The following is a 27,768-nucleotide window of genomic DNA, read 5'->3' on the forward strand; positions in this document are numbered from 1 at the left end:
AGCGTGTTTCCATTTGGCCTGGATTCCTTTCTCTTTTAAAAGCTTATTCCAGGATTTGTTCACTATCTCTGTTTCATATTTAAGTGGCCCTTTTATAACCTTGGTAAGAATTTACATGTAATTTAAAGCCTTGTGTCCAGTTTCAGTTTACAGTCCCCTTTCGTTTATGTTCCGCTATAGACACAGCAATTAAATCAGTATTGTTGGAAAGGCCATGAAGACTTGGTTGCAGAGACAACTTACCGGCAAACTAGTTGCTGTCTTGATTTTAGAATGATAGCAGAGAAACTATGAGGGCTTAGCCAGAGCATCACTAACAGCACAGTAGCCATCAATACCTCTCAACAAAGTATTTATTGATGGATCTCCTGTCCCCAAGACTTCTAGGTAAATAAATTCCTTTTCTAAGAGTCCAGGGCTCTGACTATATCTATAAGTTCTCCTTTGTTCTTGGTTGAAGAGGGTTTATGATTTGCATAGACATTGCTTTACTCTGGCTGCTGCTTTGCTGCCTAAGAGGTCATCTGTTAATTAGTATGCTGGCAGAAACTTATACTCTTTTATATAGCACTTGTCATTTGAAGATCTCCAAATTTGTCCAAAGCGGAGAAAATTTATCATCTCTATTTTGTAAATTTAGCAACTAGAAACAGACAGACACTCAAGGTCAGAAAACCATTGCCAGAGCTGGAAATAGATCTCAGCTCCTTTGAGTCATGGTTTCTGATCTTGCTAAGAGCTAGATCACAAATGTGGAAAGGAAAATAGTTCTTAAAACCACAATTATTTACTTCTGAAGCTATCTTCTGTTGAAGTGTAGTTGCTAGGCTGCCACAGTCTTTATATTGTTATCTTGCATTGGATAAATAAAGCTGTTTGTACAGTGTAAACTAAGACATTGCTTTACACACAGTGGCAGTAAACCATTGCATAGCTTAAGAATTTTGGTGGGTGCTCTAGGAGGGGCTGGGTTGCCTGGGCCAGCATTGTCCTGTAGTACGGTGATGGTCCCTAAGGGATGGGGACTGCCTACCAGTGACTGCACAGAGCCTGGCAAGATGATGCCTCCAGCCTAATTTGATCTCCAAGATGTTGCTGAAATGTAAATAGCAAATAACTTACTTCTAGATGCAAAGGCAATAGAGCTGTTTAAAAAAAAAGGCAAAAAAGGCAAAATCCTCATATATTGCAGCATCCAGTGAACTCTATGTTGTCTTTTGTTTTCTCGAGATGTTTGTGCAAGCTGTCTCACTCACTGTTACGTTAGGAAGTAAGGAAGCACTTGCAAACATAATTTGGAACCACATATAAGAGAAAAATAGTTTTTGTTCAGGAAAGTTGGAGAGACTTTATCGTCTGCATGCAACTGGCAGTGTCTCCCTGGGAAAGACAGTCTCTGAAATTCCACCCTTCCAATAATGGCGAAAAAAGGATTTTTCATCCTTGTCTCTGATGAAGTCATCTCCTTTCTGTTAAATCACATTTATCTCTGCTAGAGGTGGACGAAGCCTCAAAATAATGACAACATTTCAGTTGTTCCTGTTCTTAAGTTGATTCCCATCACTGTGTTCAAACATCTGTTCCCTGGGGAAGACCATTTTCTTCAGTATTTTGATTTGGAAATTGCTCTGACATAAATAGACAGCAACATCAGATTCAGCATCTTGAATGCACTTTTGGTCTCTGCATATCTTCAGGCTACCTATTAATTTTTTTTTTTAATGTATCGCCAGTGAATTCACTTAGATTCTAAGTCATTTAAATTCTCAGCCATTTTTAGCTATTGTTAACAGACATTTATGTAATGGTACAAAAGAGTTTTCCCCCTCCATGTTCACTCCAGCATGTAGCTGTGTAGGTTTGGGAACAGCAGCTTAATGGGGTCCTTTTGTTAAAATGGGCATGCCATCTCTAAAATGGAGGGTGCCCTGATCTGATTTGAGATGGTGTTTTCTGGTTTAATGGAATAATGCAACAGAACAGTCTTGAGTCATGCTGACATAATAGACAACTTTGGAAATCCTTGGATTAGCATATATCAAGGAAATGGTGCATTCATCTCTGAGACAGAGCCCACCTCTTGCTTGCTGTTTGTGGCAGTGCTGGGAGTATTATTTTTTTTTTCCTAATTCTGAAATGGGAAGTAATTGAATGCTGATGACAATTTGGGCACGCTGCTGCTGAAGTGAGGATGATAAAAATTCTTGAAAGGTCAGTTAGTCTAAAGCAAAGTGAGGGCTGATGATGCATTTTACTGCTAGATGTCCCAGCAGGCTGCTTGTGTTAAAGACAGCTAGCTGAAGGGCTGGCCATCCTATCGTGTGAGGATAGGATTTTATCCTGCTCTTTGACACGTAACCTTCAATTTTTTCCAATTTTCTCTGCTCAGGAGAGGTTACTGGTACAGGACACAGTAAGAGTTGAAATGAAATGCATGGGAGGAAGGATTTTTAAGTAGAATGCTCTGAAACTTTTTATGTTAATACTTATGAACTCCAAAATCCAATTGGGTACATCAGGTTCTTCCTTAAACGTTAAACACTACTTGAATTCCCTTTGATTATCCTCATCATGAACAGACTTGCTGATTGCTGGGGTCGTTCCAGCAGCAAAACCGCTTTTGACCAAATTTCATATTCCATAAAAGCTTTACTACATAAAGCTTAAAAGCTGCTGGAAATTAAATGAAGGCATTCTGTACCATCCAGACTGCTGAAAGGCTTTAGGATGATCAAGGATGCTATTCGCTGTCCCAACTCTGGTGTTTTACAGCATATTAGTAGCATCTCTTTGAAGACTTTGCTCATGTTCTGCTGAAGGATACCTCACCTGGTGGATGTGCAGGTATCTTGTAGGCTTTGGGGGATTGAAGTTACATGGGGAAAAAAAATCATGTAAAAAATGTAAAAAAAAGGTGCAAATTGCAACAGAGGTTTTGGCAGATGAGTAAGGTGGCTAAGGGTATAATCACAGCACTAACAATCCTTTCAGCTGCATTCTTCTTAGACTGACATATTACACATTTTGGCAAATTTTAATTGAGCCCTGCTTGGCTCAAGGCAGATGTAAGTAATAGTGAACAAGTTTAGGACAAAGTTAAAACGAAGCCATACATCATACAGTGCTGTAACTGCAGATTTCTGTCCTGATAAACTTTTGGCAGAAGTGTGTATATATTTATATGGTACTGAGTACCATGGTCTCTTAAGCTGTAAAACATCTAGAATCTGTGGGATCTAACAAAACACATCACTGTTTTTCTCTCTGGCACATTTTCTTCTTTCCTATGGAAGTATATGGAAGGAGTAGTTCAGAGGACTGGGTCTATTCTAGATGTAGAAATAGGGCAGATGTGCATAGGCAATGGGATTTCCTGCAGACTCTGCTTGCAGATGCTCCCCACTGCTTGGCTGGCTGCGCAGCCTGAGCTCACTGTCTTAGGCTCCTTCCAGAAGTCTGAGGTGTCAGATTGCTGTAATGTTAACAGTGAAAGGAAGGGTGTTAATCACCCTAATGCCTACTTGATCTTTATGTTTACATACCAGAGAGTTGCACATTTTTGCCTCTGTAGACCAAGTGCAATGCATGTACAGTGGTTATTTTTGTACCTCTGCTTCCTCAGAGATCCCACCCTTTTACCCAGTATTTTGGGAGCTCCCTGCATCCCTGGCCTAACACAAGGATTATGGGGACTTTGGGATCACATTTCCCCTTCCTTGCTCTGGGATCTCTGTGTATCCCATGCACAATTTCCCACTGGTCAGTGGTCTCTGTGGCCACACTTTTCTCTTTGAGAAGTGATGCAATTTGGGATTTTTATAATGAACTTCCTAGGGTTGTGGCACAGAAGATGAAGAGTTGTCACAACACCATTGCCGTTCTAAGTAATTACACAAGCAACAACTTCTATCAACTTCTCAGGCATCTCTGGCAGACCTGGGCCTCTGGGAAAAGGTCTAGTGCAGCTACAGCAATCTCCCTCTATTTATCAGGGAGTGAAGTATCTACTGTTGTTGTTTATTGAGCTGTGGCAGAGTGCTGCCTATGAGCTCAGAGCAAACTGTGGTGTAGACCTATGCAGCTTGCTTCCACCCTTAGCAAACAGTGCTCTTCTCTACAAACAGGATTGAGGCTGTTGACTCCAGGGAAGAGGGAACAGTAACAGCTATGGCAGTAGTTGCCACCCCACTTCCACCTGTCCTTATCTTTGGAGGACAGAGCATTTGTCTCCAGGGCTTTGCCTCAGCTCCCATTGGAACAGCAGTATTAGGAGTGACCTTGTGCATCTTTGTCCCACCCTCGGAGCCACAGTGGAGTAAGCAGAAGCTATTCTGAGGATGGGAGAAAGATGGGGCCTGTAAGGCAATGCTGTTTCACATGGGGAGCAGTGAATGACAAGTGAGACTTGGTCTCCATGCACAACTCTTGCCTGACTCTTCTGTCCTCTAAGAGACCTTTAGTTCAAAGCCTTGACGTAACTAAGTGCATCAGTTTTATTTTGCCAACAAGTGGTGAGGAAAACACAGTGAAATGAGAGAGGTGCTGTTTGAGTTGGTGCTGTAGATGTGTTACCTTCTATGGACTGGGTGTGGAGCAAATGCTAAACTTCAATAACAGCTGCAGCTGTGTTATTCTGCAATTTCATTGCTGTTGACAGTCATCCTCCAGAGTCCCTCTGGATGATAAAGATTGTGTATACTTACTAAAGTTGCTGTTGGGTGACCTCTGGGAAAAGAGGTTTTGCTTTTGATCCAGTTCCATTTTAACATCACAGGCAAGAAAATTCACTGTTGAAATAGCATCTTTGCTGAGAGGTGAGAAGCCCAGGACAGCAGAACCATAGGAAGGGTCCTCATGGACTGCTCCAACTGCACGCCCTGCATGCAATGAACAGCTGGAGCTGTCCTGTTCCTTCATTGCCTGCAGTGAATCTGAGATGTTTGTGTGTATATCTGAAACTTGGTGGCTGTTCCGCCATCAATTGCTTCTGACTTTTTAATCATGAATTATTGTTCACTCACCTCCTTACCTCCTACCGTCCCTTCCTGGTAGGGTTTCTAGTTATTGGTTGAGCAATTGTAGCTCTCTATCTTGGGATGGGTACATTCCAATTAGTGTGGTTTTGCTTGTCTGAGCATTTATCAATCTTGAATAAAACATATGGTGGGTTTATATTTACCACTGGTGTTTATCAGAACATTGCAAAGCTATTTATTGAGGTCAGATTGATGGAGAACTGAGGTGTCCTGGCAGTGCTGTAAGGCTTCGATAAATGAGAGGAGGGATTCATACCATTCAGTTCAGCCTCTTTTAGCTTTAAAATAAATTTAAAACAACATTCTAAAAGATGTTATAAAGAAAAATTATTTGCATATGAGGAAATAGCAAAGGTTTTCTTCATCAGGGAAGCTTTCTGTGCACAAATGATCAGAAAAGATGCAGAACCACGTGAGACCTGTCATGATTGCGATTTCTCCGGGGCTGACAATTTCCAAGTGTTACAGGTGGTCCATCACCTGTGATGGTCCATTAAAATATTTGCTGCTTGGCAGTACCCTGTTTCCCTGTGGGAAGAGGAGCAGAACAGGAGGCAGTTTTTGAGCACTGTGCTCCTGGTTCTGTGGGTCTGGCGCTGGTAACCTCTCCCATCTCATCTGGGCTCTGACCCACATCTGGTTGGGAATGCAAATCACAGAATCACAGAATCACAGAACTGTAGGGGTTGGAAGGGACCTCCTGAGATCATCGAGTCCAACCCCCCTGCCAAAGCAGGTTCCCTACAGCAGGTCGCACAGGTAGGCATCCAGGCAGGTCTTGAACATCTCCAAAGAAGGAGACTCCACCACCTCCCTGGGCAGCCTGTTCCAGTGCTCCGTCACCCTCACTGTAAAGAAGTTCTTGCGCATGTTTGTGCGGAACTTCCTATGCTGCAGTTTCCAGCCGTTTCCCCTTGTCCTGTCTCCACTCACCACTGAAAAGAGTCCGGCCTCGCCATTCTGCCCCCCACACCTTAGATATTTATAGACCAAGATCAGGTCCCCTCTCAGTCTCCTTTTCTCAAGGCTGAACAGACCCAGTTCACTCAGCCTTTCCTCATAGGGGAGATGCTCCAGGCCCTTCACCATCTTTGTGGCCCTCCGCTGGACTCTTTCCAAGAGATCCCTGTCAAATCCTAGGTCCTCAAAGGACCCAGCTTATCTGTGATGTCCCTGGCTCTTGCTGGCCATCTTTAGGTGTCAGCATTCCCGCTTTTCCTCTGCATCTCACCTGATGAACGGTCTCTCTATCTCTGTGGTCTCTCTTCATATTACTTTCTGCTTATGTAAAAAAAGGAAAATAAAGAAAACCAGTTGGTGTTAGGCTTCATTGTGCCTGCTGCCAATTCACTTCCTTGAAAAAACACATGACCAAAGGGAAATCATTATGCTTAATGCTTCAGAAATGTTTTCAGAAATTATAATTGTTTTGTACTGAGAAAGAAAGTGTAGAGAAAATAAAGGCATAAGCCTCTGTATTCTATAATTTTGAAGAAATCCCTGTGTTTTATTCCTTTGAATAAAAAAACCTGAACACCTGACTTATTAGGTAAGAAACAGATGGCAGAGGCTTGAGGGACTGTGCGCACACAAAACATCTGCCATGCAGTTAATATTTAGAAAATGATGATATTGAAACCTGTTGCTTTCTGAGGGCTGTACGATGCAGGAACAACCGTAATGCAAGAGATCCCTGGAAAGGGGCTTAAAAACAGACTTGAGTGCCCTGAAATGCTAGCCCTGATCTAGCTGCAGTGGCTTGGTACTGCTCTGCTATTTAGCACGTACTAATTGTCTGGGGTTAATGGGCGACGATGCGGCTGAGGAACCTGCAGCCTTGAAGGCCTCCATCCATCTGTGTTAGGGACATCTGCAAGGCCAGTGAGTGAGCAGCAGCACAGATCTGACAGACAGTCGGGATTTTAATTGTTCATTTGTGGAGAAATTAGCAACGTAATTACATAATTGGGTTTTCACGGCCCATTCAATCTTTGTGACTCTGCAGGGACCCTGCTGTGATGGAGCTGTGAGCGGTGGCGGTGTGGATAAGGCCATCAGGTGGCATGTCACCGGCAGCCTCTGGGATGTGGTGGGGGAGTTGGCACATCGCTCCTGTTCTTTTCTGTTGATAGGTCGCTACTGTGAGAATCCTGGAAAATGCTTTGTGTTTTAAAGCTTATCTACCTCCTCCTGGCTGGGGGATTTTAGCATCAGTGGATGGGCTGCTGTGTCTGTCTCTGAGTGTGAATCTGCTGCTGGAATGATCGATCCACTGAGCATCCCTGAGTTCTGACAAGATATCCAAGTGCTGTTTGGCTGTTCTGTGTTCTTATCGTCTGTTATATGTTGTGTGTGCAGAGATATCAATTCCTCAATACCAGGCTCTCGATTCTGACCATCTCATTATCATTTTAAATGTACAGGGCCAGATGCTTTGATTCATACCAGATAAGGAGTTAGTCTCAGAGGTTTATATAATCAGTCCCCAAAAGTTTATAATTTGCAGAAATATTTTTCCTTTACATTCAGAGAACTTAAGTTTATGAGGTCTACTTGAAAAACACATTATTTACTACAGATTTTATCTAAATTCTATTCTGAGATATATACCTTAATCTGTTGTATTTTTAACTTTCTTCCTCTCATATTATTTGTTTTGTATCTCTATAGGTTTAACATGATTTTCCAAATAGAAAATCTTTCCAAATATGATTCAGCAGAAGCAGCTTTTACAAAGTGTCAAAACTTTCAAGATCGTGGCACTCATACTGGGAAATGGAGGTTTAAAATCAACCGTTGCCGACGGTGTATTTACCCAGCTCATAGCTATTAACTGCAACAATTCGTATGGGTCTAACATAGCAGTTGTCAGATGTTGTTTCTATTTCTGCTTTTGTTTTGCTTCACTGGCAAAATTCTCACTGATTTCACTGGTGGCAGATTAAGTCCTGCAATGTTTCATTTCCACGAGCCAGCAGAAATGTCTTTCCTGTTTTTTTGTGTCCATCTCCTTTAAATATTTTTGTCTTTGTACAACTATCCCCCTAAAATTTCAATGTCTTCCAAATCTTCTTCCTCAACTCAAGTTGTCTAAATCCAGACAAGTTTGGGTCCAGACTGCAGGCTTACCCAGAGACCCCATTTACCAGAGAGCTTCTTATGACTAGAAGATTAAACTGAAAGAAGAAGCTTTTGTGTTGCTTGTGTGTTGAGGTCAGACTGTCTGGTGTTTTACAGACATGTAAAGCAGTGATGTGCAGTAGGGTTTGTGGGGAAAGTAGTGCAAGAAAGGTTGTCTTTCGTGCTCTTCTTAAGAGCAGCTCATTCATGGGGGAATCACTAGGGTTGCTGTCATATGGCTTGCTCAAATCTTATCTGTTAAACTTCTGCCTTGGCCAGTGGTATCAGGATTTGTTTGAAGCAAAAAGTGCAATCTGGGGAGATAAGTTCACAATATGTGGATCTTGAAGAGACTTCTAATTGTTGAAAGACTGGTTACCTGAAATAACATCCAGACAGTGCATAGAACTGTCCTCTTAACACTGCACATGCAGAGATAGTCATCTTCTCATGCCCCTATGTCTAATGTTCCTACCTTGAACAGAACTTGAACAGAAAAAGAATTGTACTTCTAAACTGCTGTACTTTTATGGGTGATGTTCTCCTCTTCCATCCTCCAAAAGCACTCTGTTGAGTAGGGGAAGTAGTTCCTAAAGTGGGGGAGAGGGAACCATCACTAGACAGCACCTGATATCTTGGAAATGTCTTAGAAACTGTACATGAATCAGGAATGCGTCATGATGTAACTTGATAAGTATTCAGTTGAAAGAGGGGAGAACTGTGCACCAACTGTCCATGTCTCAGCTTGGAAGGCTGAGTATGAGTCAGGTTGGGATTCCCATGGGAAGAACAAGAGTCTTCTATGGACAAGGATACGCTGTTGGCACCAAAAATATTGGTGCTAGCTATTGAAATTACAAGGCAGAAAGAGATGTGAAGTGTTCACTTGTACCTTGATAGGACAAAAGCTTGGTCAAGAGCATGACTGATAATTCAAAGAGGCACAAGAATATTTGCTTCCATCAGAGCAGTCTCAGTGTGAGAGTAGTGAAAGACCATATGAAGTCTCTTGCTTTAATTGTGTTGATAACATCTTTGAAGGATGTTTGGTCTTTGTGGCTACAAAAAGACACAAAGCAACAAAAATCATCATAGCTGACACATAACTGTGCAGGTATAATGCTGTTTTGCAAATACAACACCTCTGGAATATAAGAACAGCTCAGTTAAGATGATTTGATAGGGTGGGAGAAATGCTCTGTTTGTACTGACGGGGTAAGTGCTGAGGTCACTGTTGATTTTTATTAGACCGGGGAATGGCTTCCAGGTCACCTTAAGAAAACTAATAACTGCACAGATTAGCTGTAGGGTTTTTGAATCCTGTGGAATCTATGCTGTGGTCCTAATAAACAATATTTATGCCTCCATTGAAACTGTTCCGATTTTGTGTAGAAATCACAAATATTATTTTTAAAGCCTCGGGCTGAACAGAATTCACGTTCATTTTGTCTGTTCAGTGACCAACTGTACTGGGGTCAGATTCTGGCTATTATTAAGAATATGTGAACTTCATAAAATATCTGGTTTATATTGTAGGCTATCCATTTTTCCTTTCTCAGGTGTGATTTAACCTGTAACACTCTTGTATTAAATAAATTTTCTTGTGCTCCACCAAAATCATGAGTTTTGGAAGACTGAGAGAAGGGTGGGAAGATGCAGACATCTAAGTAAAACATATGTTGAATGGGAAGAAATCAGTCATCCTGGGTTCTGGGCCTGTGATTATTTCCACATGCCTGGATTGTACTGCTGTGTTGTGTGCCATTAATGTCATTAGATGCTTTATGTCGGAGTGGATTTTTGCATATGCTGATGGGATTGCAGGATTGGGACTGCACTGGGTTGAGTCTGCCCATGTGGTTTCAGGGCTGCAGGTGGAGGTGAGTGTCCTTCTAGACCCCTCCTCCTTGTGCCATGTGCCCAGCCCAGTGTTCCCCAAAATGCCCATAAATGTCTGGTTGGGTTACAAGCCTCCAGGCAGCAGGGTTTGTCCTCAGCCCTTTTCAAGAAAAGCAAACTGACTAATCAAACCCCACCTTGTAAAAATGGATATTAAATCTGCTGCTTGGTGTTGGAAGGAGGCACAATGAAAAATAAGCTTAATGTTCTTGTTCAAAGGTGCCTGTGTGTCGGGGAGAAATGCCAGCCTTCCCCCATTGTTTGCCTCTGGGCTGATCTCTGAGAATGAGACTTTGGGAGCCATTGCTGTTCCATTTGGTTCCTGGTAAAAGGAAAAGAGATTTGACTGCTGCCTCCAGATAAAAATACTGAGGAGTGAGTCTTCTAGGCCAGAAAACAACTTATTTTTCTTTCCTTGTTTTTTTTTGTTATTTGAGCCTGCCAGATTGGTCTGTTCTCTGCTCTCCAACTGTGTGGGCGGCAAAGAAGAGGATGCTGAGACAAAGAATGGGGGAGGGAGGAAAGAAGTGAAAAAGACCTTTGGACTGGAGGCATGGTGCATGGGAGGAAGAGAAAGTAATGGCAGTCAGAGTGTTTTGGTTTGCAAAAGCTTGCTGCAGGTCGGAAGAATCTGTGGTAGGTCAGAGACGCTCAGTCTAGAAGTTGTAGTGATGAATATATTAGCATGTTTTTGATCCTAAAGCATACAGATGTTTTTCTGCATTTTATGAAGCTTGCATCCTACTGAACTTCAGTGCCTACTGCTGGAAATGGAGATGATGGATGGAGGGAGAAGTGACTGAATGGGAACATGACCATTGCTCTACTTTAGTAGAGTGTTTTACATTTTAAGCTAATCTGCTTTGTGCTTTGAATTAGGTTCTAAAGAAAGTGGAATTTTATGAAGCTAAGGCTCTGATTTCGTCCTGACAGAATCCCATTTTCCTGAGCTGAAAACCAAATCTCATTTCTCATTCCAATAATAGCTACCTTCCCCCAGTCTGCTGCATCTGGTTTGTGATCTTTTGTGGTACTTGTGAGATTGACTTACATGTGAAATGTGATTTAAGTCCTTTTTTTCTGTTTCTTAAATGAAAAGGGGAGTAAGGATAAATTTCAAATCAAACTTTAAAATCCACGATGAGCATAGGATGGGGAGATGCTGGCCAGCATCTTCAGGTGAGGGAGGAGAGCAGAGAAGAGGTGAGTAGGAGGTGAACATGGAGAGAGAAAGGACAATGCACATGTGAGGCATTATGTGGCTTGCTTCCTATTTAAACCTGCAAGATTCATCTTGCCTGGCCTGAAAGATTGACCTTTGCCATGTATTTTGCCCTTGGAGCATTTGACCTCCAGCTCCTTTTGTTTCTTGTAATCTACTGCAAAAACTTGTAAGAGCAGCCCTATAAGGTTTGAAAATAAATCCCACTTCATATGGGATAGCCCTGCAACAGGGGCAGGGAGGTTCTAGTAAGAACAGAGGCAGTCTTGCGAGAGAGGATTCAGAGCTCTCCCCTATGACTCCAGGAGCCTTTCACAGCCTGAAACTTAGAGACTGGGATGTGTGGTGGGGATGGTGGTTCATGGCCGTGTGGTGTAGCCCCACTCACCTGTCTGGCCAGCCCGAACAGCTTCTTTGGGACCTGCTGCCCTTCATTGCCCTGTGAAGGACTTTTGACAGGGTAGGGACTTCGGGTAATAAAAAGGTGTTTCTCTGCTGGGCTAATATTTACATCACAAACATATGGTGCTTTGGCTTGGTCACAAATCCCTGTGCGTGCAAGTGAGAGGCTTTTTTCAGAAAGGGTGGGACATAGAACACTGAGGTTATTCTCTCCTGTCGCTGTGTTTGCTAAGAAAAATCTTTAGGAATTACACCTTGATGCTGAGGGAACGTTATCACAGTTAGAAAGCTGAGCTCTCAAAGGTGAGCACATGCTGTGTGGAAGCAGTCAGTCTAACCTTCATTTGCACCCCGGTGCTTTCTGATTTCTTTACATATGCAAAAATCAGAACATGCTTTTCTAGCTAGGACAGAGGCAGCACCTCTTCCAGGTGTGTTGTGAAAACACATGTGTTGTTTGCTCAACGTGCCCCATAAAAGTGCTATGACTTTTGCTGGTAATTTAATTTTTCAGTGTAGGGTTTGGTTGTTGTCTGTAATAAAGTATGAAAGAGCTACTTTATATAATCCAAAGGTGTGTGTATGTATATATATATATATATATATATATATTACACAAGTGTTCTCTGTAGATCTGAGTGGAACAATACCTTTCTTTTTTTTTTTTTTTTTTTAAACTAAACTATTACAGTGCCATGTCACATGGAACGATGCTGCTCTGGGTTTCCAAATGTTTAATAGCCATAAAACTGAGCCTGAAATAACACTTCTCAGTCCTGCCTTGCTGTCATTACGCTGCCTGCGGGCAGAGTCAAAAGGAGGATATTCAAGTGGGCCTCTGGTTCTGCCGTCAAGCAAAGATTTTTAACTAAAAGAAAACAGGCTTCTTGAACTTGATCTTAAAGCAAATGTCAGTTTCATTAGGTGAATGGCACAAAATCAGCATCTCTTTGCTTTCTTAGATTAGTGTGTTTCTTCTGGTGAGGTGCTTGCTTTATCTTCTTATTTCATTACACATTGATAGGTCTAAAATGCTTTTGAAAAAGCATTGTGCATGAAGAGAGAGCCTTGTGCTCTCATTGCAGAATGTTGTGTTAATGTTAATTTCTCATGTAAATAGACACGAGGACATTTGAAAATGCAGTCATTGTCATGTACACCATGATATTTTCTCTCAGCGTGGGCTTTTGGTGGATTCCAGGTGATGTTGCCCTAGAGCACAAACAGCTTTTTTATGTTGTCTAGCAGTTCTGCTCAGAAATGCTGCTTAGCCTAACACAGTGCTTTATGGCAAATTGTGTCGCACATTGAATTTTGTCATATCCAGCCTCTGCTACTTGGTGTTATTCTGTCAGGATTTCTGAACTACATTATTCTCTGGTAGCTCAAAACTATGTAAGGAGGGGAACATTCCTGCCCTTGAAGATAAAAACTGCATCCAGTGGGAACTGGAGATCATTTGCATGCTGATGGAAAGATGCTGTGCAAGCAGCCTGGGTTTGGTCAGTTCCTTGCCTTGGAAATCCTTGCTGCTCAGCCCTGTGCCTCTTGCTAGCAGTCTTCCCTTCTGCTGCTCTTGTAGGTGGATGCATGGGGATTGAGATAAAGCACTGAGCAGGCAGGGCTCAGCTGAGCGCTTCTGTCACTGTGTCTCCTTCACTGAACCAGCCCACATCCTGGACATCCACTCAAATACCTCACAGATGTCTTCATTGCCCTCCTGAGCGACAGCCTTTACCGCTGTGCCGCTGTGGTTCCTGTCACCAAAGCAAACTGCACTGATGTCTTATTTACACTGAGTGCAACTGTGAGGGAGATGCTCAGCCTATGGGCTTTCCTGCCCCTAAATCCTCCTTCCTGCTGTGCTGCAGCGATCTGCCCTGGGGTTCCCAAGCACCCGAGTTAATGGTCATGGTGCTGGATTTAGAAATCGTGGTCTTGATTTTTAAGGATTTCAGCTAGGATTTTGAGTTTCCTTTGACTTAAGTATTGAGATCGGAGTTTTTATCCAGAGTAATACTTTAATTACATAACTAATAACATTGTCAAATGGCTGCACGTAAGCATCAGCTAATCAGCATTCCTTTTGCTAGGTTGCTGTCTGTATCATTGTGTTTCACACAAATAATAGCCTAAAGATGCATCTCTGCTTTCCAAATTCCCTCTATTAATAGCAATAAATTCAAGCTAAAAGGGTGCTTAGAATGTAAGATATCCCAGCTCTGGTCACTGTTCTTTGTGCACTAATGCTTGCTGCTGAGACATTTTCTCTTGGATGCCTTGCTGTTGAGAACATTGCTGTTCCTTGAGTTACAGTGGCTGAGGTTTCTGAAGGAAGCCTTATTTCTGTACAGCTCAGCTCTCTGCCCCAGCAGCAGTCTTAGGCTTATGCTGAAAAAAGACCTGAGAATATGATCCTCTGAATCCCATCTCCCTCAGTCTCCAGCTGCTTGTTGAGAGATACTGTATTGAAAAAGGGCAACTTCCAGTCAATTGATTGTTACCATGAAGCTGAGGGCACGTGGCAGTAGCAAAATTGATGACAGCTTCTTAAACACTAAAGTCGTTAAGAGAAGGTTCTCTGCCCCTGGCAAACATCTGATTGATTTCCACAGTTCCCTGCTTTCTCCTACAGTATTTTTTGGAGAAGATTCAGACCATGTTGTGGAGAAATGCTTTAAAGCAGAGAAAATCCTATTAAAAGAGGGACAGGCAGAAGAAAGCAATGAGCACAAAGGAAGAGGGCAGTTTAGAACCAATAAGGTTGGAAAAAACAAAACAAAACATAAACATCATCTAGTCCAGCCATCATGGCCACTAAAACCATGTCAGTCAATGCCACATCTGCCCAGTTTTTTTGTCTACACAGCAAAGGTCATCAGACATCACAACTATTTTGGGATGTATTCCCCAGACCATGATGGGTCCCTGATGTCCTCCTTGCTGACTGCCAGCCTTCTCCTGCCTTGCTGTGAGGAAAGCAATGAAGCTGTCTTACCTTCCATGCTCCAAAACATTGCCCAATGCCCAGGCTGTGGATGTATCCCGGGGTTGTGGGAGAGGTGCCTGATTTTCAGCTCAAGGCTGAATCAGAACCATCCAAGGCTTCAGTCCAAAGAGGCATCCTGTTGACTGCGTCCTTTGCAGCCTCAGCATCCTAATCTTCTAGTTAATAAATATATTTAGCAAGGTCAGATACTGCTTCAAAGCACACTCCTGCAGTAGATTCTTGCTTGGATCAGTGATGTTGCTTGGTTTTAACTTGCTGGATGTTGTTGGGAGTTGGTTTTCTGTTGGGCCGCACATATCTCTGTCAGTAATTTGTCAGAGGGGAGCACAAGTGGTGATAATATTGTGACATCATATATATATTATAAATATATATATATTTTCAATACTTGATGTCACAATGGGAGACCTTCCAGATATTGGCAAGGGCAGAAAAATAACCCAAAGGGACCTAGAGGTTGTCAGTGTGGAGAATTGTAAAATGGGAATAAGGTTGTAAATAGAGTTGTTTTGTTCTTTTTTTTCCCTAATATCTAGAGGAAAATCAGAAACATAGAAGAATGAAGAGAAATTTGGAAAACGGCAAAGTCTGAAAGGGACGTGGAGGTGATAGGTCCAGATCAGAGAAGTTCCAGTATGAGGTACAGAATCATAGAACGGCTTAGGTTGGAAAGGACCTTAAAGATCATTGAGCTCCAACCCCCCAGTTTGGGTAGGGTTGCTAACCAGTGGATCAAGCTGCTGATGGCTGCAGGAGAAATACTGTATGGCAAATAATCCTTGAGGAGTTAGTATTGCATAAGGGACAGACCATTGCACTGCCCTGGCTCTATGGGGATGTTGGGGAGGGGGAGTACTATTTTATGGGTTTTTTTTTTATGGAAAAAAAGAAAAGCAATTTTTCAATCAACTGAAATTGTTTATAATTTTTTGCCAAGCAGGATGAGTCATTCTGGCAGCCTGCCCGCCCCGCCCTCCCCACCCTCCCACCATTCCATATAAACAAATAAAGTCAATAAGTTAGGAAAAATAAAATGATCTGAAAAGATAACAGCTCAGATTTTTTCCTTTTGGTGTACATAGAACAAAATGCTTAATGTTTTTTTAAGGCATCATTTCAGAGCTGGATTCAATGACCGTAACTTGAAAAAATGAGGTAAAAATAACTCTTTAAAAATGTTTCATTTTTGAGTTAAAGAAACATTTTGTTCAGTGAGACGCACAAAGCATTCAGTTTTGGGCCAACACAAAATGATTTTTTTCTAGCAATCTCTTGGTTGAGGCAGTGGACCAAAAACTCAATTATTCACAGAGCTGCAGCAAGATTAAGGTAAGGATGGAAAGCTGAGCTAAGCAAGCAAGGGAGAAAATTTGGGGTTGGAGAGTGGAGTAAATCTTAATTCTTTGGGGTGAAACGTGGTTTAAGGCATCAGTGCCCACTGGTCACTTTGTGAGCGTGAGGCACTGAGTCAGTGTGACCCAGGTGCTGCCCTATGCCAGCTGGGTTGCACGGGCCACGCTGCGGTGCTCCTGGGTACACGTCCTCGTGCTGCACCGCTGCTGCTGTAAATGCAGCATCATCCAGGAGGGGAAGAATAAAAAGAGGGGAAAAAAAAACCACCCAAGTCTCCTGCCAAGAAGCTGCTGTAAGCTCTGCAGAGTGTGAGTTTGGGCAGGGAGGAGCTGAGCACTGCTCATCCCAGGGAACGCTGCTGCTTGGCTCCGGGCGCGAGTCTCCTTGGTGGGGCAGAAGGAGCTGGGCGCTGGCGGTGCCTGCTGCTGCTTGGGGATGCTCCTCTGGCAGGTTCGAAATGCTTGGCACAGCTTTACTCACGCACGCAGTGTTAGTGCAAACACCCTGACTGAGCTTCTCTGGCTTGAGCTTTTTTTTGCATTGCTTTTTTTTTTTTTCTTCTTTTTTTTTTTTTTTTTTTTCTCTCTCTTACCCAGCCATCCTAAGCAATAATCTGATTTCCTATTATCCTGGTGGGAGAGCGAATGCAGTGGGATGACAGGCTTTGCCCAGCACCATGGTAAGGGGTGGGAGGCAGAGCTGGGCTTGTGGCTGTTAAACTTTTGAGTCCCAATCCTTTGCAGAATGAGGAATGACTGTAGCATAACAATAAACTGCATGAATTACTTTTAAATAAGCCAGCTTGGATGCACCATGGCTGGCTGTGGCAGCATTGTGCCTGCTGTGCTCATCTATCCTTAGAGCAGCAGACAGGAGAGATGCAAGGGAGGTGGTGCACGTGTGTGGCTGGAGATGGAGAGAGCTGGCTCTTGCATGGGGGAAGGGGAGCAGGACCGTATGCATCTCCCCACTGCCCCTGCACCCCCTTCCCTGCTTCTGGTGCTGCTTTCTGCCAGCAGAGGTAATGGGCTGCAGCACAGACGCTGGGCTGAGCGTGCAAACCTCGCACCAAGGAGTTGACTGGGGTAATGTTTTTATTATTCCAGTCTGTGGTGAGCCAGCCTGCATTTCAAGTACTCCTTTGCTATTAAATAACTAATAATTAACCAGCAGAGGCCATTTGAAGACTCTGGTGCAGTGATGTCTGGTAATAATTTTTTTTCCACCTATTTTATTTTAATTTTTGCCCTTCCAGTTCATTCCGAGGCTCCGCACTGGGGTCCCAAAGTGGTTTTCAGTGCCCGATGCCGTTGGCTGTTTATAAATAAGTTCTGAATGCGGTGAGTGAAGTTGGCAGCGCCTCGGGCTTTGTTCTGAGCACCGCCGGGTACCACGGCCACCTCCGTGGCTCCGGTTTTGGGAGCGCAATATGGGATGCTGGGGGCAGCGTGGGGCGCGGGGAGGGGGGGGGAAGGGGGGGAACGCCGCATCCCCGACGCGTCGGCAGCTATTTCAGGAAGACGCGAAGTCTCCTCCTTCTTATGTAAATAAACGTGACAGCTCCCAGCGCCGGTGCGGGAGGGCCGCGAGTGGGTGGAGGCAGCCGGCGAGGGGCAGCGGGGCCGGGGGCTGCGGAGCGGAGCGATGAGCGCCGGCGGTGCCTGAAGGGGCGGCTATGGGGGGCCAGGTGACCCGAGGGCCGCTGCACGGTGAGCGCTGCGAGGGGGAAGGTGAGGGCCGGGGGTGCGATGGAGGAGATGCGTGCAGTGTGTGCCAGCTTCCAGCGGGGGATGAAGGTTGCCGAAGGGGAACTCGGAAGCTTTGGAAGCGGTCACCTTGCGTCTGCTTCCCGTCAGCCGCTCTGTAGTGTCCATTCATTTCTATGTTGCGTTGATGCAGCGTGGAACGAACGCTGGTTTGAACTACTCCGTGCGCTCGGCTGAGCCGAGGAGCCTGCCTGCTTTGCTAGGTAACGTGAAGCCGTGTAGGGAGGGGGGGCTGAGCGCCCGGCGCGATGCTACAGCAAAATCCGGAGCAATAGGCAACGTGCGGCCGTGGCCGCGCAGATCTCATGCCGTAAATATTTCGGTGAGAATTCTGTGCTCGTTAAACGTGCCGACTGCTCCGCAGTGTTCTGTTCACCTCGAGACACAGCCCGCGTGCTGCGCGTTCCGTGCGGGGGAAAAGGGCTGTTAGAGAAACTTCCTCGTTGCTATAGTAAATAGGGCTGGGAAGCGCGCAGATCGTGTGGTGCGAGCTTGGAGCTGCTCGCGTGCTTCCTTTGAGGTATTAGAGGTATATGCTGAAGCTGTGAGTATTCACGTCCCAGTCCCGATTTTTGCTGGATTGGGTGAAAAACACAAACTCTGCAGTTTAAGGAACAAATGGACAGAGTTAGGAAACAGATGACTCTTTTCTAACGGCGTGTCTTGAGTGAGACTGTAATTTGTTCATCATCTGTGTTCTGAAGTGTCACCCACAGGCTGACCTTATTTCTTCTATAATGTCGCAGTGTACGCGTCATATGCAGAATGTGAGTGCTATTGGGTCAACATTTACAAAATAGCAAGCAAACAAACAAACAAACAAAAAAAGCAGCCCAAAACAAACAGCTCTGGATGTTGTAGGTTCCATTTCCCTTTTGAGGTAGCATTTGAATGAACTTGAGAAACCTGGCTGGGAAGGAGCAGCACCTCTGTGTGTGCCAGGGACTCGGCATTCCTGCCAGGGCTTTCTGCTGCCCGCTGCGCCTGCAACTTCTGCCCTGTGGTGCTGCTCTGCTCGCCAGCAAGGCTCTCCTTATTTTTTATTTTCTTGGGAGATGCAAAGTAATGAGGAGACATGGGCAATTAACTCTGCTGTGTTTTCCTCGGTGGACAGAGGGGCTACAGGCAGTGTTGTAATGAGAGGTGATACGCTGCTGAGTTGTAGCACAAGTCTTTTGGAACGTGGGCGTGCGTTATATTTAAAAATAGGAAGAAGTCATCCACTAAAGGACACGTAATGAAAATAGACTACATCTGCACTTGTGGTTCGTCTGTGGCTGCCATTCCTGCAGTTCCATCTTTCTGGTGAACGTTTCTGTTTTCAGATATGCTGGGGAAAGAGAACCGAAACCGTATCAGTTTCTTGGAAGAATAAATGAAACTGAACGTAATGATAGCGAAAGGAGCTCTGTGAGCAGCAGCCTTGGGGGTTAACACCCCTTGCTTTTAGAAACCATGGGTAAAGTACAAATATACTGTTTGCAGATATTTCCAGTGACCTCTCTGCACTGAAAGAGTGGGCTGGGATTTTCAGGGGCACCTGAGTCATTTAACTCAGCTGGGATGGGGCAAAGCTGCCCTGCCCAGCTGCTGGAGGCTCCTACTGGGATTGGGCACAGCTCCCAAGCCTGGCATGGTGCACAGGGGCCTGCCCGCCCCTGGTTGTCCACCCTCACTTTGGTTGGGTTGGAAAAAATAAATTAAGAGATGGGCTCCTGAACCGGGCTGTGAGGGTGGCTCTCCTTTGAAAAGTATCAAAGTAGCGTGGCGGTGGTTAACAGCTGTGGGTTGTTTGAAAGAAGATGTCTTATGGCTTTGTATGTTGGCACGCAGGAGCCCTTCATTCCTCCTTCTCCTTGAAGCGATGTGCCGTTGCCCAAGTGCCCTCGTGCAATCTCTATCCACGTGTCCATATTCTTCATGGCGCTGTGATGGTCTCTGCTCTTCTTTCCCCCTTCCCACCCCCTGCACGCAAGTCCTTGGCGTGCTTTCCATTGCTGTCTGTGCAAAAAGAAGAAAAGTTGAAAAGGGAAGTCCAATGGTAACGCAGTCGTGATGGACAGGATGTTTACAGTCCATGCAAAAGGGAACATCTATACATGTGGTGTTTACGTTAGCAATATTTTAAACAGGAAATGTTAATATGATTGCTCGTGGTTCATCTGAGGCAAGTTTCTTCAAGACTGTCTGTGTGCTATAGCGTTCCTACAACATAGGCGGGCTTAACTAAATATTTATATTCAACTACTTGTTAATAATCGTGCATAAAACATCTCTGATGGATGCATATCTCAGAACAAGTACGTTCTTCTTACGCATTTGGTTCAACTGTCACCTGCTTCGTTAGTTTTTAATTCCTCTTTACGGCTGTGAGCGAGATGTTATTTGCATTCGGTTTTAGGGGATCGGATCCAATTTTTGCCTGAGAAAAAATGTCTTGAGAATTTTTAAAATTATTATTATTTTAAATATATTTTTATTATTCACTTGGAACGGAGCAGACAAAAAGTCAGGCTTCAGCCAAGGAAGCTGCTGAGCTGTGCTGGAGAGGGTTCAGTGCGTGGCTACGTGCAGAGGTTAGCGATGAACGCGTCCGCATCTCTTCAGAGGGCTTTTGACTAGCTGGAGTGTACACAGTGCATTAATTCATGTGCAGGGGACGTGTCTGCTGCATGCACATTTGCTCAATAACCTTCCCTCCTACAAGTCACAGTCACTAATAAGTCCCTCATCGCAGGGCTTTGTCTTGTTTTTGTTTTAATTACTCTCGTGTCACAGGTGCACATCAGTGGCTTGCGGTGGAATAATTTCTACAAGGAGCAGGAAAAAGGTGTCTTGTGTCACATTTCCCAAACTGTAGTTGTATGGCATCAGTGTATTTGCAAAGAAGTCCCTGGTGAGAATGCATCAGTTTTTTAGCCTGGGAAGCAGCAGTCACCGACAGATGTAACTTTTGGCTTGAGCAGTTGAGTTTTTAAGCTTCTTAAGCAGACGATGCTCTGTAGCCTGAGGATACAATAAAAATAATGGCTTCTGTCTTTATGGTATGTATATGCAGGTGTAAGCAATATGTATGGCCAGAATTTCCCCATGCCTATGTAAGTCCTGGTGTGCTGCATAACTGTGTGGTTGAATAGCAGGAGGCAGAAGGAAGCAGTAGTGGTGGTATAGCAGCTCTCCATCTGCACTACGTGGTGGTGAAGGCTTTTGGGCATCTACTTGGGTTCATTTCCAATTTCATCAGCATCCTGTTTGCCACGGTCTTTTCCTGCGCATGGCTGCTGATTTATTCCTGTGCACAGTAGGTGTGAAGTGCTGGCACTGTCCTTCCTCTGCATTTTGTTCTCATGAAGAGCAGTCTGTGGGACTCGCTCACAGGTGTCACCAGGAGGTTTGGGATATTTGAGGTTGGCTGAAGCCTCCAGCCCCAGTAGCTGCTGCTGTAGGGCTTTGGGGAGCAGTGGAAGCTGGAGGTCGTTTCCTGAGTGAAAAATAGCTATGGTGTGCAACTTCATTTATTCCTTCTTTGCACAATGGAGCTCTATTTTTAGCTTTCTCTTAATGCTTTGTAGTGTAGTGAATGGTATATCTATAGGCAAGTGCTGAATCAGCCCCATGCTGTATTTCCTACGTTGTGTGTTCCCTGCCTATTCTGCAACAACCTTGCCAAATGCTGCATTTCACCCTTGCAGTTAATACTGCCCAACAGAATTGTACTCTAGCACACACCATTGTACACACCTTCAGATGAAATAATTTCTGATTTCTTTGATCTGATTAAAACTGTAAAATATCCCCGAAGGAAAAAAAAAAAAATAAAAAAAAACACAATCTGACAGCACCAATTTAGTGAGAGTTTCTTTACAAGTTAATTTTACTTTGCATTTTTTATAATGTCTAAACTATTATCTAGATTCTGAGGGATCTTACCTAGCTTCCGTATGTGGAATGATTGAAAATTGCTTCACCCTCTGTAGGGGGTTAACATTTCTGCAGGCAGTCACTCACTGAGAACCAAGATGAGATGGGGAGAAGAGGGTCTTTCTAAGGTCGCTCTGCTTTCAGCAAGATTGGTATCTAGCTCTGAAAGCAAATGAGTATGTGTGTGTATGGGAAGTTAATCCTGCTCAGGGTTGGATTAACTGGTGCAGAAGACCCTGGGCAGAGTGCCAAAGCAGTGCTGGCATTTGCTAAAAGTGGGGCTCCCAGAGATTATTTCAGTTTGTGCCTCTGACCCGTGGGTCACCTTCGGATGTCCTTAGGTGGCTGACAGTATTGACTGCTGACAACATTACTCAGATGAAGTAGTGCCTCCATATATAGAGATTTTATGGGTGACCACATTTATACTTGAAAACTCTGTTGTGAAAGGCAGATGACTTCTTCGTTAGCTGTGCCATTATTTGACTCTGGGGGTCTTGGTGATGTGAGCAAAGAGCATCCCTGTTCTAGTTTAATCTTTTGCTTTCTGGCATGTTATCCCTGTTCATTTTTCCATATCCTCTTGATGCTGAGGGGACCGAGGGACTGAATGTTTTGTGTTATTTTTCAGATTTGGTTGTCTTATTTGTCACCTCTTTGAGCGGTCCTCACCCTCCTCTACTGGGAGCTGTTCTTACATCTGATCCATCTTCACTTGTTCCTTACTTAATTCCTCTTTTGTTGAGAATTATGGATGTTATGTTTAGCTGTCGTTCAATTAATTTAGAGGTAGCAGGTGTCTCTTCAGAAGGGTTTGTTGGATCCTCTGGTGAGTCCCAGGGAATCATCTTCATGCTTAATCAGAACAAATGTTCCCAGAACCAGAAGAAACATATTGTTAATGGTATAAAATAGGTTTGTGGAACAAATACAACTGCCATTGCTGGCATCTAGGAGGAGTTAAGAAGTGGTGGTCTCTAGCCATGCAGTCTCAAAATTGACAGGCCTGCTTTCTTTTTAATAAAGAATTTTGCATTAATGTCCACACATGCTGAGGGTACAATTGAGATCAGCCTGAAAAAGATTAATCATAGAGTAAAAGGGAACTTCTTGAAAAGTGAAGGCAAAGCAAGAAATTGATCCTGATGGATTGCCCTGGGGAATCAGTAGGAATTTACAGATGGTGCAGCAGGGAGTGGAACTGGAGGTCAGGAGAGATCTTATCTCCCAGAGGCTAAACAAGGAGCGTGCCTGCCAGCCTCGTGGTCCATGTGCCCCTGACCAGAGCATATGCTGCAGTGCTGTGTCCGACGGTATTTTGCTGTAGGGTTGATCCCTATTAGTGTTGCTGTCTGTTTGTTTTTCTTCCCATCTATCCCTTTCTAAATTACAGTATTTTTCTTTGAAGACATATTTATCTGAGCAAAGCTGGTCTGAGATGAGTCAGAGCCTTCTCCTCTGTGGCTCTTGTCAAGATGGCTTCAATGGTATTTCTGTTCCTTGACTCTGTCCTTGATCGTGTCTTGAAGGGATGCTGTACTTTGTTGGCATTAAAAAAAACATTCAAGATAACTGCAATTGGTGGGTCTAGGAAGAAGAGTTGTTCGGTTTATCTGGGATTCACTGTGGGTCTGGCAGCCCAGCAAAGGAGGAGGAATGCAGACAGAGCCATTATAATTGATCAGATGCCTTAGTATATATTTCCCATTGTAAAGGTTGATAGCACTTTTATCTTAAAGAAAAAATGATAGTAATAAAAAAGAAGAAAAGGGGGGGTAGTTGGACATAATAAAAGCAATGTACATTAATGAATGTGATGTGGAACATAAATGGTGTAATTCTGCTTGTTTCCCTTGCAACAGCCTGTGTTGGTAGAAATCTGGAGTTCTTGCCCTTTTCCTCAAGCCCTTGGGATAAACCAAGGCTCCTTGCTATAAAAATCAGCTTCTTTTTTGTGGTTTGTTTTGCATTTACTCATTTACTCAGTCAGAGAAGGATATATGCTAATACAGAGAGGAAGCATTAGAGGTCAAGTAATGTAGGGTGCCTAGGGTTTGAGTTGTCGTACCTTGCAGATTGTGGTGTCCCTCATGCAGCAGTCCTGCCCAGAGGCTGGTCAGAGTGTGGAGACCTAAAACACACTGCTGCAGCCCTGGGGTTCTACAGCAGACATTGTTGATGAAGTCTGGAGAAGTGAAAGGACCCTACACTTGACCAAACAAGACAGATGTTCAGTGACCTCTTCATAAATTTCAAGTAGGTGACAGAAACTGTTCCCATCTTTAACTACCTTTGAAAAGAAATCATTATGGATCAAAGCACACAGAGCCCTGGGTAGTTCCCAGCGCTGACATGCAGACTGCACAGTGTGTTTTCTGAGAGCACCAGTTGTAGTCTCACTGCAGGTTTTGCTCTGGTTTGCTTCTTGTGATTGCATGAAGCCTTCTCCATAGGTACTGAGTACCACTCAAAACTAAGGTTGGTCTTGGTGTGGTGTGGGGGAAGCACAATTCAGTTGGTGTTTTGAGGGCAGCAGGTGCTCGTGTTTGAATTGCATCTTGGCAGGAGTGAAGGTTTGCTTTGGCTAAGCCTCCTGAAAGAGCCCAGTCTTCTGTTCCCTGTGGTGCTTCCCAGCTAACCAAGCCCTTTGCTTTCTTTGCAAAGTTCAGATGCTCCTCAGGCTGTTGCAAGTCCCAGACCTATACTATCCAACAGTCATGAGAAAGCCATGTAGACTTATGGAGAGGAAGTGAGTTTGAGTATGGAAGTGCTCTCCCACCTCTTGAGAGGTTTCCAGCAGTCAAGGAAGGATGGGAAGGTGCTGTGTAGAGCCCCAGCACAATGCTACCATCTGTTTGTAGGGAAATTGAGCCATAAACCAAACCATGGCACACAGAAACCATTTTAATTTCAATCTCTGCTGGAAGCACCGCATGGAAAAAAAATGTGATCAGTGTAAAAAGAAATGTTTATGTTTCTAGGAGCATAGACCTCCCAAATAATTAACATCACTTGACAAACTGCTGTTTAAAATGCAAGTGGTTTAAGTGCTGCAGTTCAACAGGCATTTGTCACAGTTCTGGCGTAAATGTGATGCGTGTTTTGGGTCGGTTGCTGCCTTGAAGTAAGGAAAATTTCTTCTGGTAAACATCTTTTGCTTAAGGAGAAAGTCTTCATAATTTTTTTGTTTGGAAAAGCTAAATGTTAGACAACTGGCCAAACGGCAACTTGGTGGCAAGGGCATTGGGTCTGTGGTTTAGGAAAGAAATAAATCCTGGACTTAAAGGGAAAAGGCTTTTGGGAGGAAATTTTTGAAAGCTACAACTTGAGTTCTACTTGGTATATCTCTAATATTCACTCAACTAAAATAACTTAGAATAGGACCTTACTTTTTTCCAGGGCAACTTAATTTTCTCTTGAGTGACTGACAGGAGACACAGAGATTGTTAAGAATTGGTATTTTCAAAGGTTAAAAAATAGCATCCTGCAAGGAGACTGAGATTAAAATAAAATATGAAAAGAAAAAAAAGTCTGTGGAAGATAGAAATATAAGGATGCCCATAATGTGCTGAAGCATCCCAGATCAAAATGACTTATGTCTTTGCACACCAGATTCATATTATCAAATATAAAATAGAGCCTTAAGAATCTAATTACTTTCACAAAGGCATTATTGATGCTGTAAATTTTATGCAGCTTGGAAAAGGAAAATTGCTCAATTTATTTTCTGCCTATCCTTAACGAGTTCAATACTGCCCTCTGATTTTTCAGTTCCGAAGGGAAAGAGACCCCAGAAAGAGGCTGTCTTCTATTTCAGTTCTGAGTGAAACTGTATGCTTAGAGGGAATGCAGTTCTGGGAGTCCCAATGAATGAAGGTCCCTCTCACATGATGAGAGTTGCTATTCTTCTACTTTCAATCCTTCTGTCCCTCAAAGGCTCTGCAAAATTGACAGAAGAGACCTTGATCAAGTGACACGGCTGTGACAAGGTTTCCGGACAGACTCCCTTCTCTTCGGCTCAGTGCTCTATTGCTTGAGCCATGGGTAGCTGATTCAGTATCTAGACATCATGTATCTATATTCTGTGGCTTGGAATTTGCATGGTTACTGACTGCAAAAGATCTGATTTTCCTTACAGTATTTTGAACACAGCTTCTAGCAGGCTTAGGTGGGAAAGTGAGCAAGGCTGACTTTGGGATACACTAGAAAATCTTGTATTATGCTGTAAATTAACTCCTGAAATCTCATATGTTTTGATGAAAGAAGACAGACTCCCCCTTGGTTTGTCAGGTCCACCTCTAGCAAAGTACCTGCCAGAACAACAGAACTCAGAGGTTTTTATTCCCTACACCTGGGGTGCTTCTGCTTGCAAAAGATCCGATCCTACTGTGAGGTTTTCATCTGGGCTTAGAGTTCTCACTTGATGCAAAGAAATGAGCAGTTCCTTCTAAATTTAGTAATTAAGATGATCAACACAAAGATCTGCAAGCTCTAATTGCAGATCTCTGTGCCTCTGCTTAAGGTGTTAGAAGTGGGTATGGAGACGCAGGGATTCCAGCTCCCTGTATCCTTTTTTGGCAGTGGTGCATTGGCATTTATCATACAAAGGATAAAGCTTTCAGGCTATCCATTCCCATGGTAGCAAGGATAAAATGCAGAGAGATATCATCTGAATGTTCTCCAAATGGATGTGAAAGGTTGTGAAAGTCATTCAGAGACTTTAAGAAACGACTGCAGTTCTTAAAACGCTCTTTACCAAAGGTCGGGTAACCTCAGTCACTTTGCTGGAAGATGTTTCTACCCTTTTATCTAAGTGACTGCCTGTGCTCTCTTTACCTGTTTATCAGTTATCCCACAACTTCAGAGATTTTCAGTTTCTGCATCCACATCCAGCAGAGCTGTTCTCCGAGGACTCCAAAGGTCATTCCATGCTGATCGCAATTCAGACTTACCAGTGCACAGGTAATTGCCTGAAGGAGACTGAGAAGTTATTTAGCATATGGTAACTGGTGTCTTGCATTTTGTGTATTGCCCATGACAGTGCACGTTTTGCATCTTCTAATCTTGTACTCTGGTAAATCTGTGCTTGAATTCTCATGGACAAACCTTATCTAATAGGTCTTTTGATGTAGCAAAATCAATATTTCTGTGGCACGTATGCCTGGTTCTTCAACTTGTGTGATGCAGGAGGATGTGTGTGGCACTGTGTAGGAAGCTGTAGTCAAGTAAAAGTACAGGCAAGTTACCTGGAATAATTTCCACACATTGGAGAAGTAACCTTGGAGTGTGCAATCTGGGAAAATATAGAGATGAGTAGCAATTTTGGACTCGTGCAACTTCAATTTGATGACAAATAGTGTTTTTATGTATATACTGTATATATAGCAGTTGGTTCAAATTGTGTGTTGAGATATGCTTTTGAATGAAGAAAACCAAGCAGGGAAGTGCTTCATGGTCCAGGGGTGCAGCCTCCTGTTCAACAGCTGCATCTGTATGCTGGCTATGCTGGAGTGTTTGTCAGGCATGAAGTTAAATTAAAGTTTAGGGTAGTGGCTTATAGAAATAGGTGCAATTATGTATTAAAAAAATAATAACAATCCAGAGGTCATTTTTGGAAGAAATGCCCCTTAGCGTGACAAGGTGGCTAAAGATTTTCCACGATTTTTCAAGCTATGCAAAACAAGGAAGGTGGATGAATGAATTGGCTTCAGCTCTTAATTGCTCTTTGCTCTTCTGTGATAGTGTAGATGTCTTTCCACCAAGAGGGTACAGCCCCTTGATTCCTTTAAAATTGTTTCTTATTCCTGCAGGAGCTTCAAGGCAGTTACACCATGAATATGACTTTATCAGGAACAATGCTCTGCATTGCATTTCTTCCTCCTCCTGCTCTTACCAATACTCTAATATGCAAAAATTCCCTTTGCATGAATTTTAAAACAGCATCAACTTCCTTTTACAAACTGGCATGCTTTTCTAACCCCTCTCTCTTTTGTCAGCTATTTAGAAATAGTCATCTTCACATTGTATCTCCCAGGTCAC

General features: G+C 43.5%; 1 protein-coding gene across 2 annotated transcripts in view; it reads left to right on the top strand.

Moving 5' to 3' along the window:
* The window catches only part of NEURL1 (neuralized E3 ubiquitin protein ligase 1), a gene marked incomplete at both ends in the record, with an annotated part of 133,850 nt that overhangs the window by 41,831 nt on the left and 64,251 nt on the right, over positions 1 to 27,768 (top strand). Inside the window, one exon of one of the 2 annotated variants that reach the window (XM_079536387.1) lies at positions 17,718 to 17,751. The exons of the other annotated variant lie outside the window; for it this stretch is intronic. Coding sequence (XP_079392513.1) covers positions 17,718 to 17,751 — 34 coding nt within the window. Of the gene's footprint in view, positions 1 to 17,717; positions 17,752 to 27,768 lie in introns of those variants that run through there. 2 annotated transcript variants of the gene reach the window in all.

The sequence above is a fragment of the Tetrao urogallus genome (assembly GCF_951394365.1).
Source record: "Tetrao urogallus genome assembly, chromosome: 5".
NCBI lineage: Eukaryota > Metazoa > Chordata > Aves > Galliformes > Phasianidae > Tetrao > Tetrao urogallus.